The sequence below is a fragment of the Gymnoscopelus braueri genome, assembly GCF_963280865.1.
Source record: "Gymnoscopelus braueri genome assembly, chromosome: 22".
In the NCBI taxonomy this organism is placed as follows: Eukaryota; Metazoa; Chordata; class Actinopteri; order Myctophiformes; family Myctophidae; genus Gymnoscopelus; species Gymnoscopelus braueri.
In genome coordinates, this window is record NC_137624.1 from 34344481 (window position 1) to 34362570 (window position 18090).

Consider the following 18090-nt stretch of genomic DNA (forward strand, 5'->3'; position numbering starts at 1 on the left):
GAAAATCTGCACAAAGTTTTCCTTTAATTTCACTCTGGGAGAGTGCATGGTATGGACCTTGTGACTTTATGACTTATAACGTTGCATTTTTATTGTTGACTTCCTTGTAATTATTATAATTGTATGACCGTTTCTTTGCATCATTGTACATTTGTGTGTGTTCTCACTTCAATGATGTATTATTATTTTTGAGGTGCTTGTGTCGTAATTTTAACGATGTCATTGATCACTGATTTTTACCACAAGTTTCTACCTCTTTGTATCAATCACATACTCTACTCTGATTGGTTGATCCTGACCAAGGCGTGTGTATTTAGTAACTAAAGTTTGTATTATGCCTGAGGAAAGTCTTGTGTGAACGAAGATATTGCTTCCTGATTAAAGTTTTGCTCCTGTACCCGCCTAGGCTGGCAGTGTGCAGGGATCATTTTGTTTTATTGTCGATGCTCTGAGAGAGTAAAAATGGACCCACATGGACCAGTGAGGGTCCATTTTCACACTCTAAGCATCAGATATTGCACTGGCTCCCTGTGGCATACGGTATCGATTTCAAAGCGCTCCAAGCTCTAAACGGCCTGGGCCCAGGTATATATCACTGTCTCCTTAGTAGTGCCTTATACTCCCTCACCAGCCCCCCTGAGATTGTTCACAGTGGGTCTGCTAGACATACAAAACCATGGCCAAAAGAAAATTGGAGAGGCAGCATTTTCAAGTTTATGTACAGAAACTCTGGAACAAACTTCCTAAAGATATTAGAGAAGCAAAAGTTTCTCTACAGCACTTTAAATAGTTAAAGTAAATAGACTAGAAATATACTGTACATTAATACTGTGCAGAATACTGTTTTTATGTGTACTTCACACTACATACGTAAGGTGCTATACCTTAAAGGGATACTTCACTTTCACATAAAATAAACATTAAAAATATATATATAAAAAAAATGAAAGAAGTTATGGCAAAATAAAGGCCCCCTCACACATTAGTAGGACACTCTAATGCGTGAGGGGGCCATGAATTTTCCATAACTTTTTTCATTTATTTTTAATATATTTTTTAAATGTTTCCCCGGCCCTAAAGTGAAGTATCCCTTTAATAAAGATTATTATTATTATCATAAATCTACACTGGGGATTGAGGAGTCAGAAGAAGTAAGTCAATACAGTCTGGTTGCGCCAGTCAAGCCTATATATCTGTGCTGACAGAAATGGAGATGATTTTATTTGAGCCACAGTCAGTGGAGGAGAAGGCAGGGAGAATAGCAGCCTGAGAGAGAGGGCCTATTAGAGATCAATCGGGACCAGATGGAGACCAGATTATCTCAGCCAGACAACATGTGGTGCGTGCGTGGGTGTGTGGGTGTGTGCAACGCATGGGTGTGTGCATTGCATACGTGCGTGTATTTTGTCAAGCAACGGAGTGAATGAAAAATCAGCATCCACACATTCAGAGCTGTGCAAAAAATGTATTTCTGCACAGTTCTGGGTCTGGGGATGCTGCTTTTTCATTCATTTCGATTTACCTCAGCTCCAGCAAGTAATGTTTGGTTAACGAATGAGCGGTGAGTTTTTATCAAGCTACAAAGTCAAAACCACATTGTTAAAAGCCACAATCCGTAACTTTCCTATACCTAGGATTCGAACACTGCAGGTTTGAATCCAATTCGTACTGTTGAGCTATAACGAAGAGCACGTTTGAGAAGGTGAGTTACTTCCATTTGAGTTTCACGCAATATCTCTCGACAGCCAGTAGCGGTCCTGTATACCCGACCACAGGGCAGAGCAGATAGACCAGATAGACAGTTGCGTTATATATTCTATTAACATGATCTACTCTCAGAGTTACAAATAGATAAATGGGCCCCTGAAGATGTCCGCTAAAAAAACTCTGAGAGTGTACAAATGTAACCATTTTGGTTACATTTGTACACAGAGTTAAATTAACAGCACGTATTTGACTGTGTCCTCATGTTTGTCCTCTTATCTCCAGCAGTATACTGTTGGCAGCAGTGGAGATAGTCCAGAACCACCTCTGGCAGACCATGAGGCCCATGCAGTCCACCCCCAGTGGAAACACTGATTACAATGGCTCATCTATAATGGACCATGTCAGCCCAGCCACCCCGGAGCTGTATTGCACTCAGTGCTAATTTGGAGGGGAGGGAGGCGTATGGTCTGGCGTGTCCAGCCCTCCAATGTCGATGCAAGCTCCGAACGGAGGTCTATACAGACACATTTCTCATTTCAAAACAGTGGCTAGAAAGAACGAGCCAGCTCACTGTGATTGAGTGGTGACAAGTCCTTCTGTGTTTCTCTGACCGAGTGTGCCGACCAAAATTAATCTGTCAACAAAACTGGAAGAGACATGTACTAAAATCATTGCCTTAGGTATGTGCACTGCACTGTGTAAACAAACACGACACACATCCAACAGCTTTTATTGGCGTGCGGTTATTTGCTGCAGTCGCCAAGTCTGTTTCACTGCGTAGGATGGTTTAATGTGGACATTATTGATGTGCACACCTGGCCAATATCTCCCCGTGCTGTACGCTCCTGCCGCCCCCTTCTATCCACTTTTCACTGGGATCTGAGGTTAGGTACACGGTGTACAGTACACCGTCATTTCTACACTCGAAGCGAAATTTGCAAGAGGTTAAGGTGCATACCACATACAGTATAGGGCCCTATCTTGCGCGCCGCCTTACCATTTATCCCTTATCCCTAAACCTTTTTGCCATTTTGTACTATTTTGAAAAACATTTTATAATAGTTCAAATAGCCGATCTACAAGCTCACAACGTGTACAGCGAGTTGCGGGTTCGATTCCAGACGACCTTTGCTGTCTCTCTCTACTGCGTACTATCAATAAAGGCTATATATTTTTCTTGAGTAAAATTTTCCAATGTCTACAGTGAACTGTATTTTAAAATATGGTGTATTGAGGTAAGGGCAGGTTTTTTGGTACTATACTGTATATTATAAGCTAAAAAGCATATCAGTGCGTAGGAAGGGGATGGATGCTACTGTACAGTATGTCACAGTCCGAAGGGGCTGATATAATAACTCCCACGTAACACACTGGATTATAAATTAGTCTAGGGGACAGATCGAATGTCTAGTCTAAGGTAATACTCTAATAATCTGCTTTGTACACTAATACTCTGCTTTGTACACTGGCGCGAGCGAGCACACACACACACACACACACACACAGGTTTGTATATTACTATACTTTTTGACGACAGCAACATTTTAGGATGGCTATGATATCCCATTAAGACCTGAGGCCGATTCTACAAATGCCTTCTAAATTAGCAGTTCTCTTCACTTTCAAGATTTTAAAAAAACGTTTTGCAGTTGATGACATGCCCAAAAATCCACATTACTAACAATCGTTCCTCAAAGTTCTGCAAATTGAACAGCCAATGGTAAAATCTAACATGACATGATGCTTTCCCGGTTTTAAGAGGACACCCTATTTTGTCTTTTTTTTTTAACCCTATTAACCTAAACCCCTTAACCCAACCCCTAAATGCCTAATCCTACCACTGATCTCAGCCTGAATCTTTTCCTAATCGTAACCTCAGCTCTATAAAAAAAAATCTGTTGAAAAAATGGTTCTCACAAGGTCGATTTCTCAAGTTGTACTATACTTAAGGGGACATCTGGCCCCCAGAAGTATAGTGATACCTGGTCTCACACACACGCACACACACACACACGCACGCACACACACACACACACACACACACACACACACACACACACACACACACACACAGACACATGCACGCGCACACACGCACACACAAATATGTCTGAGTCTGTGTCTGTGTCCTGATTCTCGCTCCCTCTTTCTCTCTCTGTCTCTCTTTGTCTGTCTTTGTCTCTCCCTCTCTCCCCCCCCCCGCCCCCTCTCTCTGTCTCTCTCTCATGCACACATGGTTAAGTGATAGGTGAGCTAGCAGGACGTCCCACACAGGGAAGAGTCATCAGACACACAGATGCTCTATTATTTCCAGCACTGGAAGCCTGACAATTAATACCTCAGTGGAAAATGACATGATCCACGGCCAATAAAAAGAAGAATGGCTAATCCAGGAAACAGCTAAAGAGAACATCTACCGGACTGTCAACGTGCGAATAGGGCGAATCACGACCATGGTCATTTTTGTTGACGATTAATAGTTGTACAAATAATTGCAATTACATTTTTTTTGGCCATTTTAGGCTTTGTAAACAAAACAATTCATAGGGCGGATATGACAAATAACCGAAATATACAAAGAAATGACTGACAATGACCAGTATAATCAAAATAAATTATGTAGGCTACTATGGCAAAAAAGAGGCCATAATACTACTATAATAATTTTATACTTTCAAAACTTTTCCAAAATAGCTAAAATAGCTTGTGAGCTTGTCGACCGTCTATTTTCGCAATTTTTCAACAGAAGATGACTCATGACTATGCAAAACAATAGTGATTATCTCAAATAATTGCGATTAGGCTTTAGGATTATGTAATAATTGAGACAACAGGCCTACTGCATGTGTGAATGCTTGTGAGCATGCATTCACATTTCACGTGCCATGTGCATGTGTGCAGACGTGCACACTGCATGTTGTGTGCATGTACCACTGTACATGTGTGTGAACGCATGCAAGCTGAACTGCAAAGCAGGTGTGTTACGAGGCATGATCTGTACACAATATTGCATTGGCAGCCTCGCTGATGACAAAACCTCGCTGATGTTCACTGTCACCATCACCTCCCCACATCCTGTTGACGCTGGCAAGGAAGTCATCACTAGCGATATCTACAGTATGACCCAGCAAATGCCTACGTCACGTCCGTCTGCATACAATAGAGGCCTTGCACGAAATGTTTGTGTAGTTCTCTGTCCTCCATCATGGCTGCGTGTAACATAGCAACCATTGTTGTGATGTGTGTTTGATTTATGAGCAATATGTAAAAAAAAACGAAAAGAAACGTTATAATTTGGTGTTGTGTTGCTAGAGCTTGTAAACAAGTCACAGTAGAACAGTAATATCATTTGACCTAATGTACCTCATGTAGGGATTTTGGTAACTATTTCTACGAAGCCAATGTCTATAATGCCAAAAGAAAAAGTCTGTGTGACCAGCAATTATGAAGTATTATGATAATTGACCGTATCGGTAGGATCGAAGGATGATGATGATGAGAAAGCTTGTGAGTGATTATAAATATTAATATAATAATAATAATGCAATTGCACTGTGTTATAAGTCACTATGAAATGCTTTAAAGTGTGTTATAATTATTGTTATAAAGTGTTAGGAGTGTTTATGAGTGCTTATAAATATAATTATGCATCATTATAAGCAGTTTACAATGTATTATAATTATAGACATGGGCTTCATAAAAAGTGTTACTGGCATTATATTCTTTTAAAAGTGGTTACCAATGTTACAGGTAGACATTCTGTGCAAAGTCTCTATTGCCAAATGCAAAAGTAATTAAATTCTAAGTAATTTCGCATTTTAAGAGAGAATAACTGATACTGTGATTAATAAAGTTAAAAACTACACATGAATTCATAGAGATGAAAACATGGCTATGCCTTTGACACAGTCATAGACTAGTAATTGTAAACTATTGTATTTTGAGCGAGAAAAACACAGACAGACACGACTTAAGACACAACGCTCAGCCTACATTATATCACAGCCTTTTTTTCTCCTCTTTATTTTGCACACTTAAACCTACGAGAAACACAACGATCAGTGGAAGACAGGGAGGCAAACCGTTGCATGGAGAGCAGAGCATGGTCAATGGGACAGTGTGTGTTGGAGAGACCTGTACAAAACAAATCCACAGTGTCAAGGGTAATTCAGACCGCAATGTTTCTCCACTATGTTCTAATGCTTAAATATATCGTTGCTGTCAGGCAGAAACCTCCTATCTCTGTTAACTATACACTTGTGTATAGTGTCCAACATTATCAGCACCTCAGTGCGACTGCAGAGTTTGTTAAATAAATCCAGAACACAAGCAGATTGCTGTAATTTAAAGTTCGCTATAACCATCAATGTGTGAGTGATAATTCTGTGTATAAAATACAATTTTATTCCAAGGCAAAGTCGCTCTTCCATGGACAGAGAGGGAGAGAGCGAAAGATTGCACTGGGGATAATGGCAGTCTTCTCTTAAAGGCAATGGCATCTGGCACAGTGATTGGTTTTATTAATGTAATAACCAAACCACACCTATGCGTAATGTAACGGGTAGCGCAGGTGTTTTGTGTACGAAGATAGCAACTTTTGCAAGGGAACGCCCCTTGCGCAATGCTAAATTTAGCCACTTTGGGCCAAGATAGGGCCCATGAGGTTTCCACCCGACAGAGACGATATGCTCCAGCACATCATCGTACATTGGTGTCGCTCACCGATAATAGCCGACCTACACTGTACAAGCTCACGCGTCACTTGTAAGTCTGCTATTTTTGCCGCACGACACCGCTGTACACCACAGTGAAAACCGGGCTTAAAACGTTTTCGTCTCAGCGCAGGTCTGAACTAGGCCTTAGTTTAAAGGCATCGAATGTAACTTGCCCTGTGTTTACATAACAACACAATACATATTTTTTTTTACCCATTACTTTCCTCTATAACAGCAGTCATCAGCCACTGGAGTAGTGTGGTGGTGTTTACCTGCAGACACACAATGCCCTATAGCTATATTTTAATGCTTTCACTGTTTGTTTTGGTAGCCTTGTCTACCAAAATAAACAGTGAAAACACCAAAATACAGCGATAAGGCATATGTGTGTTTCTACACGTAAAACCACCAAACTACTCCAGTGGTTGATAACTGCTGGTATAGAAGGACATGATTGGTATATATATATATATATATATATATATATATATATATATATATATATATATATATATATATATATATATATATATATATATATATATATATATATATATATATATATATACATATATATATATATATGTTATGTTTTGTTATGTAAACACAGGTCAAAGTTACATACTATGCCCTTAACTATTGAGAGTTATATGAACACTGTGGATTTGTGTGTACATGGTTGTGGTTGTGTCAGACGCTACTGTATATATATATATATAGTGTGTGTGTGTGTGTGTGTGTGTGTGTGTGTGTGTGTGTGTGTGTGTGTGTGTGTGTGTGTGTGTGTGTGTGTGTGTGTGTGTGTGTGTGTGTGTGTGTGTGATGATGAGAGCTGAAACATTGCGTTCCCACATTGTGTTCCCACTCATTCTGTGTCCAGTGGACCTATACCTACCTTCGAACATCGCTTCAAGGCATGGCAGAAAATAAAATGTACACACACGCACACACGCACACACACACACACACACACACACACACACACACACACACACGCACATAAACAGAAAGAACTGTTAGCCATTTCCAGCGTAACAATATCCTGTTACAGAAGCATGCTGTGGACCTCCACAGGGCCTGAAATATACCACAGACTGAGTGAATTGGTATGCTGGAATGAGTGTAAACCGGCACCCTTGACATGACGGTAAAACCAAGACCATGACGGTTAGCCACTTCAACTATTGGGAAGTAGAGGGAGGGACCGTTATTTCCTGTTCCTCAATGGTTTACAATTACGGTTCTCCACAGTGGGGAAAGTCACTGAGTCTGTGCAGTGGTGGAAGAAGTATTTTTTTTCTTACTTACGTAAAAGTATAGTATTACCATAACGTAGAAATTGCTCAGTTACAACTACAGTAAATGTCCTATCTTCGAAATGGTACCCGAGTAAAAGTACAAAAGTATTCTCATCAATGCATGCTTTTAAGCCGCAATGCTATTGTATGTGTTGTGAGCTAATTTCAAACAGACGAAGTATAAAATAGGGATTAAGTGGTTAATGTATGTTGTTTAATAATAGTACATTACAGTACAGTACAGTAATATTACCTCAAAATAGGGTAGGTAGGGTAAGTGATATTATTTAGTTAAAATAAGTGTTAAATTGCTCTATATTCTGATCACACTCATTGCTATTGAGTGCTTGTTCAGTAACAGGGGTCCCCCCGTCTCTTGATACGAATTTGATCCAATCAGGAGAGAGAACGCATTTGAATTTGGAAGTCATGACACAAAGAAATGAGCAGACCAAATTGGAACTGGAACACTATCTAATATTGCATTTTGTGTTTATTAAAGAGCTGGAGAGACGGGGAGACCGCTGTTACTGAACAAACACTCTATAGCGATTATTAGAATATAGTGCTTTAACCTTTTAACAAAAAAACTTTTGTTTTCACCAAACAAATATTACTTGGCCCTATCTTTATGTACAGTACTTGAGTAAATTGACTTAGTTACTAGTACGCGTGTGTGTGTGTGCGTGTGCGTGTGCGTGTGCGTGTGCGTGTGTGTGTGTGTGTGTGTGTGTGTGTGGGATCCCCTAAAGAACCGCAAAGGGAAGCCCGGATATGTGGGCTGTGAATCCAAACCCAAAATTGGGGGTTCTGTCTTCCAGCAAGAGGAGAGGGAGCGGTTTGAGGTTTTGTTAGAAACTACACAGCAAACCTCAAGAGCGCAGCTCCACAAACACCAGTCTCTTTTCATTACCACTGACCGGGAGAGATACAGATCAGGGAACAAAGAGGGCCTTCTGAAATTCACGTTTTAATAGAGTTTTAATGACTCTTGGGGGAACAGCCCGATACGGCATATTCACACGGCAGCCATTTTGCTCTCACTGTACAGTAGGTCACTTTTGGGACGGTTTGGGAAAGACGGGGTCAGATAGGGCCCTGAGAGATGAAAACCAAATTAAATCCAAAACAGATTAGAAATTCCCATGTGGAATCCCGGCAGCACAATGCAAATGTTAAGGATATTCCAACTGGCTTTTACATGTTTCTTTTAGTTACGCTAAAGCCTCATTTAAACTTAGTTGCGCATCGTGCCTCGCACTGGATATACCGTAGCAGATCTACTGTACATGCGTCGGACTGGGAGGCGTTGTGAGCTTGTAGATCTACTATTTTCAGTGCAAGACACTGGCGTACAACTAAGTATAAATCAGGCGTAATGATTGTAATCCGAGAGCTGACCTATTGCTCCTAAAGACAGATGACAACACAGATTAACACATTAACATGCCTGCACACATGTACTGTAGGCCTGCTAAAGTTCTAATCAAACCAAGGCCCGTTCTTTCAGTACTTTTGCAGTCAGACTTCACTGAATTAAGAGAAAATAATGCTTCTTCAAAGGACAGGCCTAACCTAACCTAATTGTAATGCAGCATACTATAATGCAACATGTGGGATCAAAATGTATATTTGCCTTTGTCCACATCACCCAGCCCTATACATTCAACCTGTTTCTTTCTAGCAGACAGCAGTCTTCATCACTTATTCCAGAGATCAATTACAAATAATTCTTTCAATATTGTACTGGCATAATCTAGAGTCCTAGACAAACCTGGGTGAACCCTATATACTGTGTACTTCATTGACTGGTGTCCCACATGACTCTATACTAGGTCCGCTAGCATTTGCCTCTACACCAAAATCTCTTTGCCGAAAATAGACGATCTACAAGCTCACAACGCGACACGTTGTGAGCTTGTAGATCGGCTATTTTCGGCAAATGTCCCTACAACTGCAGAATAGGGGACACTAGGGTTCAAGTGTCTTCTTTGGCTTTCAAGGCACGAAGTGAAATGTTTGTGGGAGACTATTCACTGGTGCAGCTGTGTGTGTGTGTGTGTGTGTGTGTGTGTGTGTGTGTGTGTGTGTGTGTGTGTGTGTGTGTGTGTGTGTGTGTGTGGGTGGGTGTGGGTGTGGGTGTGTGTGTGTGTGTGTGTGTTTGTTCTAAGCTCATATAGAGTCCAGACAGAAAGGCCGATACTCTCAGTCCAGTCAGGGCTATTCTGAGCTTATTGTGGCTCTTTGGCCGTCGGTCCGGAGGGACAGAGAGAGTCGTTGTTCTGGTTCATATTAGCATAATAATCGGGTCCAAAGCGCGTCAACTCTGAGCCCGCCCTGCTCTGACTGCTGATGAAGCTGCACTAGCACACACACACACACACTCATTACCCATAGTGCTTTGCTAAGCCCGCCCTGCTCTGACTATTAATGAAGAAGCACCAAAGATGGTTGATTTAGAAAGATACACCATACCAATTGGAGCCACTAGAGGCGAAATGGTACACAAATCCTACAAATAGTCTTCTAAGTGGGCGTCCTACATTATGTTTACTGGTGCTAGATTCCGTGAGAGTGCGCTGCTGGGACAGTGAAAGGTCGATAACAAAGTTCATTTTCTTCTGAATTGTCTCTCTGGAAAAAAAGCTTTTTTAGTATGAAAATCTTGGGATGATTGTGTGGCTTGTGACTATCGGGTCAAATATACTTAGTTCAGTGACCATGGGGCTAAAGAATGGTTCAGAGGCTGTGTTCACGTTCACTCTTCCATTGGAAATAATAGTCTCCAAAAAAGTCTCCTAAAAAGGTGACCACCTACTTCACACAGATACGGGAAGTAAACCTGAGATGGCCTGTCTTTTTATTGTTTTTGTCTTGGGCACTAGCACACACACTCATTACCCACAGTGCTTTGCTGAGCCCGCCCTGCTCTGACTGTTGATGAAGAAGCACAAGCACACACACTCATTACCCATACTGCTTTGCAGGGCGTGGGAGCTGCTGTGTGGGTTCACAGGACTGGATGCCAAAGTCTATTCTAAGTTGTCATGACAACATGAAGTGACTAGGGGCAGCAACTATCGATTATTTTATTTATTATATCGATTACTTGTTCGATTGATGGAATAATCTAAAAGAGTTATTTTTGGGCGGTGAAACCGCCCCTATAAGTGAGATTTGGAAAAATGTACAAATATCTTGGGCAGTGAAACCGGCCCTAAAAGTGAGGTTTGGAAATTTGTACAATTATCCTGCGCTGTGATTGGCCAATCACAATCTATTCAGGACTGTGATTGGCCAGTGTCACATGACACATGTGCATAGCCCTATATAAGCAACCATAACTTGAAAAAAAACATAAATTGGTTTTTTTCAAGTTATGGTTTCGTCCATCATAAAGAGTGTTTCAATAAATGTATTTATCTTTTGTACATGATTGGTTGACTCCATTCAGTATTGTGATTAGCTAGCAAGACACCGCCCACTTCACACAGGGTGTGATTTTTTATGTTTAAAAATAATTTGGTATATAACAACAAATCTACGGATCTACTTTTTATTTTATTTTTATTTTATTTTATATTTTCAAATTAACTAATAATTTAGTCTGATTCACTACTTCAGCGCAATTTTACAATGGTGTCATGCAAAAATTGAAAGAAAAGAAAAATAATTCAAATGTTTCACCCAAAATCAATTTTCATTTTTATATAATTTTCTTTTTTATCGTAAAATCAATTAGTGTGATTAATTTCTCCCCCCCTAGACGTGACATCATTTGCCAGAGGGCTGTTGTCTGCTCCACATCTGATTGATTGTGTGTTCATCAGTGCATGTATTGATCTTATTGATGGATATGAGGCAGAGGAAAGCACACACACACACACACACACACACACACACACACACACACACACACACACACACACACACACACACACACACGCCCACGCCCATTTCCAAACTGTAGTTTCCACCATAGAAAGGAAGCATTTAATGGCATAGACAACACACTTCTCTCTGTATCTCCCAGGCTGTCCTGACGAGACACACAGACATTATTTTCTGTGCATAAAGTATACTGTACGACTGTATGTAGGGTGGGGAACCGATTCCTTAAGGGGGATCCAAATGGACCCTTACAGATCTGTAACTCTGAGAGTGTACACATGGAACCAAATGGACCCGTAGGGTCCATTTGGTTCCATGTGTACACTCTCAGATGGTCAGGTGGTCCTTTAAAAGTTTGAGAACCTCTGGTATTGTAGTTATAGCAGACGTTATATTGTAGTATAGCAGACGTAAAGTCCACACACCAGCTCTGACAGTGGGATAAAAAAACGGTTCTGGAAACGGTTCCTCCGATTCCTCCACTTCCGGATCCCACCCCTATATAGGACCCAGTGCCACTGGTCTGTGATGATCTGAACTGTATAGTGTCAGTGTGATGCTCACGTACCTTTTCCACATCAGCTTTAGTCACGTTAATGTCAGCGTCCATCTTCTCGAAGTACTGCTGCGCTCTGTCCGCCTCTTTGCAGTCCCTCTCGAACTGTCTTTTACGCTGGAGAATATCAACACAAAAACAATGACATCACTTCACTAGCTTTAGCGTATAACCTCGCGTCGCCAGGCTTTCCACGTGGCGGAAAGGCGTTTATTTTATTTTTACTGACTAGTGTGATCCGGTCTAGGCCCGGATATGGATATTGGTTGAGGGATTCGTCCCCAAACTAATATCTGTATCCGGTTGGGCGCTATAATGTTATTGTTCCCCAACATGAATGCCGAATCGAGTGGCCTAGCGTAGAGTTCTCAATGGGCCTGAAGATTAAGGCCCGGCCCTAACTGGGCCAGCCCAAACAGGGCCCGGCCTGAACAATTACCATAATGTTAGGCCCAAAAACCAGAAAAAACCTGGGGGGAAAAAAAATGAAAAATCGAAATGCAGAAAATTATAATAATATTTTTTACATTTTTTTCATGGAACCTGAGGCTAGGCCTCGGGTTCGGGTAGAAGTTGAGAACTCTAGCCTCGTGTCGGCAGTCATATGATTTAGAATAAAACATGGACATAAATGAAGTACACTGTAGCAAGAGGTATTTGAGGAAAAGTCTCACAATACTGGATCAGAAAAACTGTAAACCGAGTTGATCCCAGTGTACCTTAGCCGGCTATACATTTGATAGCACAGTTTATACAGCATTACACTCTATGCAACGACCTTTAAATAAGCATTTCGACGGACGTCAGAGCACGTATATGCGTTCGTCATATACATATCAGAGCGTGCATTGTAAACGCAACAGAGGCCAGTTACTGTCTCTGGGCTCGAGCAAAGCCCGGGTTCTGTCAAAGTTTTGCAGTCCGCAGATTAAACAAATGTTCATGGTGGCCATTATGTGTACAGAAAGGCGATTCATCCGTCCCTCTCTCTGACCCTCGGACTGAACAATCACTGGTTGTTGTGTGAGTGTGCCCTCTGAACTCTGCCAGGCTGCCAGGCACACAATGGCATCATTGAAACGCACACACAGAGGTAGGAGAAGGGACAAGGCAGTCATATATCGTCCCTGTCGGGTGGTAAAACCTTGTATGTCCGAAAAACGTTTACTTTTCAGGAAATGGGGGGAAAAAAAGAACCTGTGTTCCAATGGATCCAATGTAGTTATTATTTAGTCACCCAGCTCGTGTTAATACTTTTTGTTGCCAATCTATAAGCTCACAACGCATCGCGATGCAACACGTTATGAGCCTGTATATCCGCAACATATAATACAACAAAGTTTGTAGGGCTTCAATTTCAGGATTTCTTTTCTTCTTTTTTATGTGGTAATACAAGGTTTCTGCCCGACAACAACGATATATCTCTCACCCTCACTCTTGCTCTCTCTCTCTCTCTCTCTCCCCGCCCCCCACCCACCAACGGGACCAGGCAGAGATAAGGAGTGGTGTCCTGTACAGTCTCAAACCAACATGAAGATGAGCTCTCTTTTAGGCCTATCACAACAACAACAAATACAGTCATTCCTACAGAGTCAAATTATTTATATTTTTTTGCAGAATATTCGCCTATTATGGCTTTTTGGGGGGGGATTTTTTTTAACCAGGGTTTCGCTGAGCACGAATGCTCTTTTTCAGCAACACCCTGCTTCACAATCCCACACACATTCACACCTGGGAGCTGCCCAGAACCACCACAGTCATATACTGTTGGCCAACTTTGAGCAGCTCTCCACTGGAACAGTTTGTGCTTCAGTGCCTTGCTCAAGGGCACTTCAAAAGTGCAGAAGGAAGGGTGAAGTGGTAGTCATTCACTTGCCCATCCAGAGCGCTCCTCTAATCTTTAGGCCACCGCTGCCAGGATAGGGACGCTAGGGGTCAAGTATTAATCCTCTTATTCTAAAATGGTCATCATCTGTCTATAAAGGAGTTTCCACCGGCCTTGAGCTTTCTGTTATTTACTAATCATCTTGGCCAAAATGTGCCAAAAACGAATCTCGGCTCATGATTCTATTCGTGCTTACGCTGCAAACTCTGTGAATGAACTTGAGAAAAACTGCCAACACCTTAGTACGATCATGTGGATATCACGAACAATGTATTTAACTATTAGTTACTTATATATTGTACTTTACAACCTACTTTTCTGTAGAAGTTTTGTGCACACGCTGAATAAAGGCAAAAGGAATGGAATTAAGTAAGTTTTCAATGTCACTCACCACTTCCAGCTGCTTCCACGAGCTCTCGATCCCTTGCTGTGCCTTTCTTCCATCATGGAAATGCTGTCAGAACAACAAGGAGAAAGAAAGGTGGGAGTTAGCTTGTAGATCTGATATTTTCGGTGTGCGACACTGCACACACAACAAATTGTATCAAGCCATTTAAACTGCTTGGGAATTTAACCTCTTCAACTCTACTTTGTTGACCAGGGTCCCCCAGGGGTGTACAGTATATACGTTTTGTTTTTGTAAACCTTTATTAGTCCAGCAGGAGAAATTCAGTTTCAGCTTCACCCAGCTGAAGGCTGCTCAGATGGTCATGATGAGCGCTCAGGGGGGGGAGCTTCAACACGTACTGTATACTCCAGGAGGTAACCCGGTGACCCTCTGATTACCAGACGGCCTCTCTATCCACTAAGCTACAGCCAGCCCCTCCTTTTTTTTCCTCCTCTATATCAATTGTCTTCATTGAAAATAGCTTACCTACAAGCATTGCTTGCAACGCAATGCATTGTGAGCTTGTCTATCGGTACCAAGTACCAAAAGTAGAAAGTACTCATTATGCAGCATGTCCCATTTCACAAGTTTTCAAATGTATAAAAATATTTTGAAAATAGCAGATCTACAAGCTTGTAGATCTGCTATTTTAAAATGGCCGAAATGCATATAGGGCTGAAGTGGGTATGTTTTGTTAAAATAATAGTAAATAGTAAAAGTAAATAGTAACTAAAGTTTTCAAATAATTGTAGTGGAGTAAAAAGCACAATATTTTCCTCTGAGATGTAGTGGAGTAGAAATAAAAAGTATAGAAAATTGTAAATAATGAAGAAAAATGTTACTTAAGTACAGTACTTGAGTACATGTACTTCGTTACTTTAAGCCACTGTGCAGGTGCAGGTGCATCATAATTCACAGAAATACATGTATAGAATGAACATTTCCATTCATAGCAACACTGTGCTTCCGTGTCAAAACACAGAAGAGGAAGTCATCGCACCATGTGACACGTTTGTTTAAAAAAAAAATTGTGTTGCTTATGGTTTCTATAGCAATAAGTGTCACCGGGTTCCCCCGGCAAAAAAAGAACACGGAAGTAGTGCGCTTATGACCTATCTTTATTTTTACATCCACTGAATAAATAATATTCATATACTGTGTAAGGAAATTAGATATTAATAGCTCATGTGGGCCATGCTGGACTGGACAGTATAACAGCAGTATAAAATACTGTATGACCAAAACCTATAAGGCGGTAACCAAAAGGTAAGTAAACATATCTCATAGAAACTAATCCTGATCATAAGTACACATTAACGGCACAAAGTATGGTCTCACACGCACGCAAACGCACACGCACACGCACACGCGCGCACACACACACACACACACACACACACACACACACACACACACACACACACACACACGGTCGCGCGCACACACGGTCGCGCGCACACACGCACGCACGCACGCATGCACGCACACACACACCAGAAGCATTGTGTCCAGATATTCGCCCCCAGAGTAGGGACATTAGGGTTCATTTGGTTAATAACAGCAAAGACATCATGAATCAGTGGAATGATACTCAGTCACACAACATTCTGAATGAAATAAAATAAGTAACAGAGAGTGATAGATGGGAAGAGAGAGAGTTGAAAATCAGAGAGAAAGTGAATGTAAAGTATGTTAAAGTGTAAAGTGTGCTACAGAGTCGTGTGCAACAATGAGATCCAGTGCAAAGCCCAGAGGTTCTAAACATGACCTGGATACAACTCTCACATCCTCCATTTCAACTGTGTGCTTCACCACAGGGTGAATGAGTGTGTGCGTGTGCGTGCCTGTGCGTGTGCGTGTGCGTGCTTTTGTGCTTGTGCGAGCGTGCGTGCGTGCGTGCGCGCGCGTTGGAAGGGGGTGGATTCCGGTGGACAGACAGTGAAAGCCCTGCAGAACGGATGTGCATGGTTGTGGCTATAGATGACAGCAGCGTTTCCATTCAAACTAGGGCTGGGCAAATACATCAATATTGTGATATGACACTAGATATCATCTAGGATTTTGGATATCGTGACATGACATAAGTGTTGGTTCTATATTATCGTAACAATAACGATATTATCGCCCCAATATCGTTATTTGAGGTATTGGGTCAAAATAGGAGTATGTATCACCACATGGAAACAAGGAATAAAAACAAGAGCAGATGTCGCAGATGTCCAAAACCGTTCTACAAGCTCGAGCTTGTGGATCTGCTACTTTTGCGTGAAGCTGTAGTATGTTCAAGTAGGGCGTAAATTTATGGAAAAATGGAGATACGGAGTATGGAGATTTCTGCCTGACAGCAAAGCAAAGATATAACAAACTACTGTCATAACAGAGGCTCTCCTCTCCCTCTGTCCCTTGAGTATGTGTGCGTGTGCGTGTGCGTGTGCGTGTGCGTGTGTGTGTGTGAGACCAGGTATTACTATACTTCTGGGGGCCAGATCCCCTTAGGTATAGTACAACTTGATAAATCTACCTTATGAGAATCATTTTTTCTTGACCCCACGAGGGAAATATTTAAATAAAATATATAGAATAAAATGACCATGGTTAAGATTCTTTTATAGAGCTGAGGTTACCATCAGGAAAAGATTCAGGCTGGGATCAGTGGTAGGATTAGACATTTGGATTAGACATTTAGGGGTTGGGTTAAGGGGTTTAGGTTAATAGGGTTTTAAAAAAGGCAAAATACGGTATCCCCTGTGTGTGTGCGTGTGCGTGTGTGTGTGTGTGTGTGTGTGTGTGTGTGTGTGTGTGTGCGTGGAGGGGGGATGGGGTGATGGCTGACTCATCCTCTTGTGCATCGATTAGCTTGATGCCCAACAGGTGTGCCATCACAGCCTGGCTCACACAGACAGTCTCATTAGCTGGAGTCAGGCAGCTGGTCTGTCTGCAGAACACTGACACTGGAAACATGATGCTGTGACCTAAACTCACTACCAGGGGAGCAGCAGAGCACTTTGTCCAGTGGCAAAGACACTTTGTCCACAGTCAGCCCCTGTGCAATGAATCACAGCCAGATCCAGTGGAACCACAAAACAAACAATTTGCAGAACCTTTGGGGTTTAAGTACCGATGACTGACAACGACGTGATTGCAGTGGTGGAAGAAGTACTCAGATATTTTACTTAAGTAAAAGTAGCATTACCACAATATAAAAGGCCTGTGTTCAAAATGTTATTTAAGTAAAAGTACAAAAGTATTGGCATCAAAATATACTTAAAGTACCAAAAGTAAAAGTACTAACATTTTTGAAAATAGAGGCCTAGGTATAAAATATGGCCAACGTTGTTTGTCTGTTTTATAATGTAATAATTTATATCTGCAAAGTAACTAGTAAACTAAAGTTTTTAAATAATTGTAGTGGAGTAAAAGTAAAAGTATTGAACATGGGAAATACTCCAGTAAAGTAAAAATAAATACCTCAAAATTGTACTTAAGTACAGTACTTGAGTAAATGCACTTTACACCACTGCGTGATAGTGACTGATCATTTGTTGTAGGTATATCAGCTTATCAGCTATCAAGACAAGTCTTGCACTCTGTGTATAAGGGATGTTGAATCTAAGTGTCCCAGAGAACAGGCTATTGATTTAGTTTTTTC

At 41.3% G+C, this 18090-nt stretch overlaps 1 protein-coding gene across 10 annotated transcripts in view; it reads right to left on the reverse strand.

The window, feature by feature from the left end:
* The window catches only part of fnbp1b (formin binding protein 1b), a 223146-nt gene that overhangs the window by 150660 nt on the left and 54396 nt on the right, over positions 1-18090 (reverse strand). For all 10 annotated transcript variants that reach the window (XR_013932535.1, XM_080419738.1, XM_080419741.1 and 7 more), the window contains exons 5-6: positions 14445-14507; positions 12181-12285 (exon numbers count right to left, since the gene is read on the reverse strand). Coding sequence is in view for 9 of the 10 variants with exons in the window: in XM_080419738.1 (XP_080275864.1) it covers positions 12181-12285; positions 14445-14507 (168 nt within the window). In the remaining variant the exon portion in view is untranslated. The remainder of the gene's footprint in view (positions 1-12180; positions 12286-14444; positions 14508-18090) is intronic.